The following is a 2,500-nucleotide window of genomic DNA, read 5'->3' as shown; positions in this document are numbered from 1 at the left end:
GAACAAAAACACCTAAATAAAAACGGGTGAATGATTAAATGAAATGAAATGAGGCAAATGTGTTGCTGATGGTAGTCCTCTGGATGTATATCCAAATGTGATGCATTCAAACAAATCATGGGTCAGGCCAAAAACATACTCAAACTGTGACATGCATTCTGAGCCACATAAAAAAAAAAAAAAAAAAAAACAGGAAGGAGGTGGAAAAGGAAAAAGGAAATGCAGATGTTGGCTTCAAACTCCAGTCAACTGCTCGGCCACTGAGGAGAGAGATAAGCAGAGACACCTTGGTGTTCACAGGACAGTGTACTCCACCACACTGAGCACTTAACCAGCCATGGTGTGTGTGTGTGTGTGTGTGTGTGTGTGTGTGTTGTGTGTTGTGTGTGTGTGTGTGTGTGTGTGTTGTGTGTGTGTGTGTGTGTGTGTGTGTGTGTGTGTGTGTGGTGTGTGTATGTGTTTGAGAGTATTTATGTATTTCAATGTTTGTTTGTTTTATCCCCTAATGCATCTGTGTGTGTATTTTGAAAAATGTAATATATATTTAAACAAAAGTATTTTATTTTTGATACAATATTTTGATTACATTTTATTGTAATTTACCAATAGTGGTTGTCCGTACTTTGATTTTTTTTTTTTTTTTTGTCAAAACCTTTTTAGTAAAAGTCTGGAATTTAAAACCTTATTTAAATTAAAGTGCAGAAGTGTTATTACCAAAATGTAGTAAAATGTATCAAAAGTAAAATACAGACTATGTAAAAGTATGTAAAACCTTGAGTTTAAAGGTAGCTATTGCTGTCAAATAAATGCAGTGTAGTAAAAAGTGCAATATCTTGCTTTGAAATAGTGCAGTAGAAGTAGCTGAAAAGGAAAACATAAATGGCTTAAATACCTTAAATTATACTTAAGTAGCATACATTCATTTTACTTTCATTCTTCAAACCACCTACAAATATGCATGGAACTAGTAAAGAGAAAACAAAAATATTTAGTGTCTTACTGTAATCGCTGCAGGGTTTCTGTCTCTCTTTGAAGAGCATTTTCAGATTGATCACCACAAACAACACAGGCCTACTATTCTCCACTGAAAACAACCTATCTACATGACTGCGCTCACAGTTTCAAAGAGCATGCGCAATCCTGCGCAGCGTCAGCGCTCCTCAGCAGTCCCCTCTGTCGCGGAATTTACGTCATCAGTGTTGGCGGTATTTTGAAAAAAGGAGCGTCTGTTGTTTTTACATGGTGCGCTGTTGTTGTCCGTGGCGTGGAGGAAAACTGTGACATTTGCAAATGATGGTAAGACTGCATGTCCTTGAACTAATCCGTGTAGTGCAAATGTCCACGCAGTAATGTAAAGTGCGATACTTTCGTATTCTTTACAGAGAATATCGGCGGTTAACGTAAACTAGCTCATGTCAATTCAACTTTTCGTTAATGCATCACGAGCGACAATTTCCCGACAGATAAGATATGACCCCGGGACTGTGCCTACTTTGTCCGAACTTTGTCCGTGCTGTACTCAGTATTCAAATATATAGCGTTACATCCAAATCGACACCTTATTGTCCTCTTATGTTTCCGTGTTGAGGCTGAAGGCGGCCTGTCAGAGGCCGCTCAGGGTGAGCTCATGGACCAGTGTGAGGATCAGTTTGCTCAGCTGGAGAAGGTAAACTCCTCTATCTACATGTTTTAAACTGACAAGCCAAGCTGTACTTCCTAACCATTTATTGGATGTGCAGAAAAGGTACAAACTGCGAGGTTTCGTCTCTCTGTGTTGCAGCTTCAGAATGAGATTATTCTGTTTGAAACCGATTTCTGCGAGGATCCTCAAGATCAGGTGAGATGGTTTTGTATCTTCTTTCCAGGTATTTCTTTTTTTTTGCACATGTTTTGCAAGTTTATGTGCAACATATTCCAAATGTTACAGATACTGAATGGAAAAAAGATGAAGTGGGTGTCTCGAAAAGGTTGTTTATTTTGGTTTGGGTTTACAGTTCTTGAGGTATCATGGTTACACTATTTTAAAAAATGACATTCAAACAAAATGATTTGAAAAAAATTGCCAAGAAGACAACATTTTCCACTTTCTAAGTTGTAAATCACTGATATTATTTTCAAAACTTCATATTCATATAGCCCTTTCTAATAAACTTAATGTGCATCAAAGTGTTTACAGAGGCAAGCCAAATTACTTATTTATCTGACATATCCACTCGGTTACACAACAAAATGATGAGAGAACAGGAAAGACAGAATACAGAAGAAGAGTTTGGACATCAAATGTTGCTTTAAACCCTCCAGCATTAAAGTAAATCTTCATAAAACAAAACGAGGGATAGCTGTCACAGAGTCATCCCTCAGATGGCAATAACAAGCTAGAAGTGTGTTATTAAATGGGTTTTTTTTTTAATTCAGAAATTAACAGATATAATACACTGAGACATGGAATGCGTCCCAGAGCCAAAAGAATCACAGAGAGGAAAGCTGGGAGGGAGGGAGA

General features: G+C 37.5%; 1 protein-coding gene across 2 annotated transcripts in view; it reads left to right on the top strand.

Annotated features, from left to right (window-relative positions):
• Positions 1-1,173: 1,173 nt before the first annotated feature.
• Positions 1,174-2,500, top strand: part of cenpk (centromere protein K) — a 10,901-nt gene continuing 9,574 nt past the window's right edge. For both annotated transcript variants that reach the window (XM_032544119.1, XM_032544110.1), the window contains exons 1-3: positions 1,174-1,296; positions 1,589-1,666; positions 1,781-1,837. In XM_032544119.1, coding sequence (XP_032400010.1) covers positions 1,291-1,296; positions 1,589-1,666; positions 1,781-1,837 — 141 coding nt within the window. In that variant the 5' untranslated portion in view covers positions 1,174-1,290. The remainder of the gene's footprint in view (positions 1,297-1,588; positions 1,667-1,780; positions 1,838-2,500) is intronic.

This window comes from Etheostoma spectabile, chromosome 2 (assembly GCF_008692095.1).
Source record: "Etheostoma spectabile isolate EspeVRDwgs_2016 chromosome 2, UIUC_Espe_1.0, whole genome shotgun sequence".
NCBI lineage: Eukaryota > Metazoa > Chordata > Actinopteri > Perciformes > Percidae > Etheostoma > Etheostoma spectabile.
The sequence above is the reverse complement of the archived record's forward strand: the minus strand, read 5'-3'. Positions and strand labels throughout refer to the sequence as shown.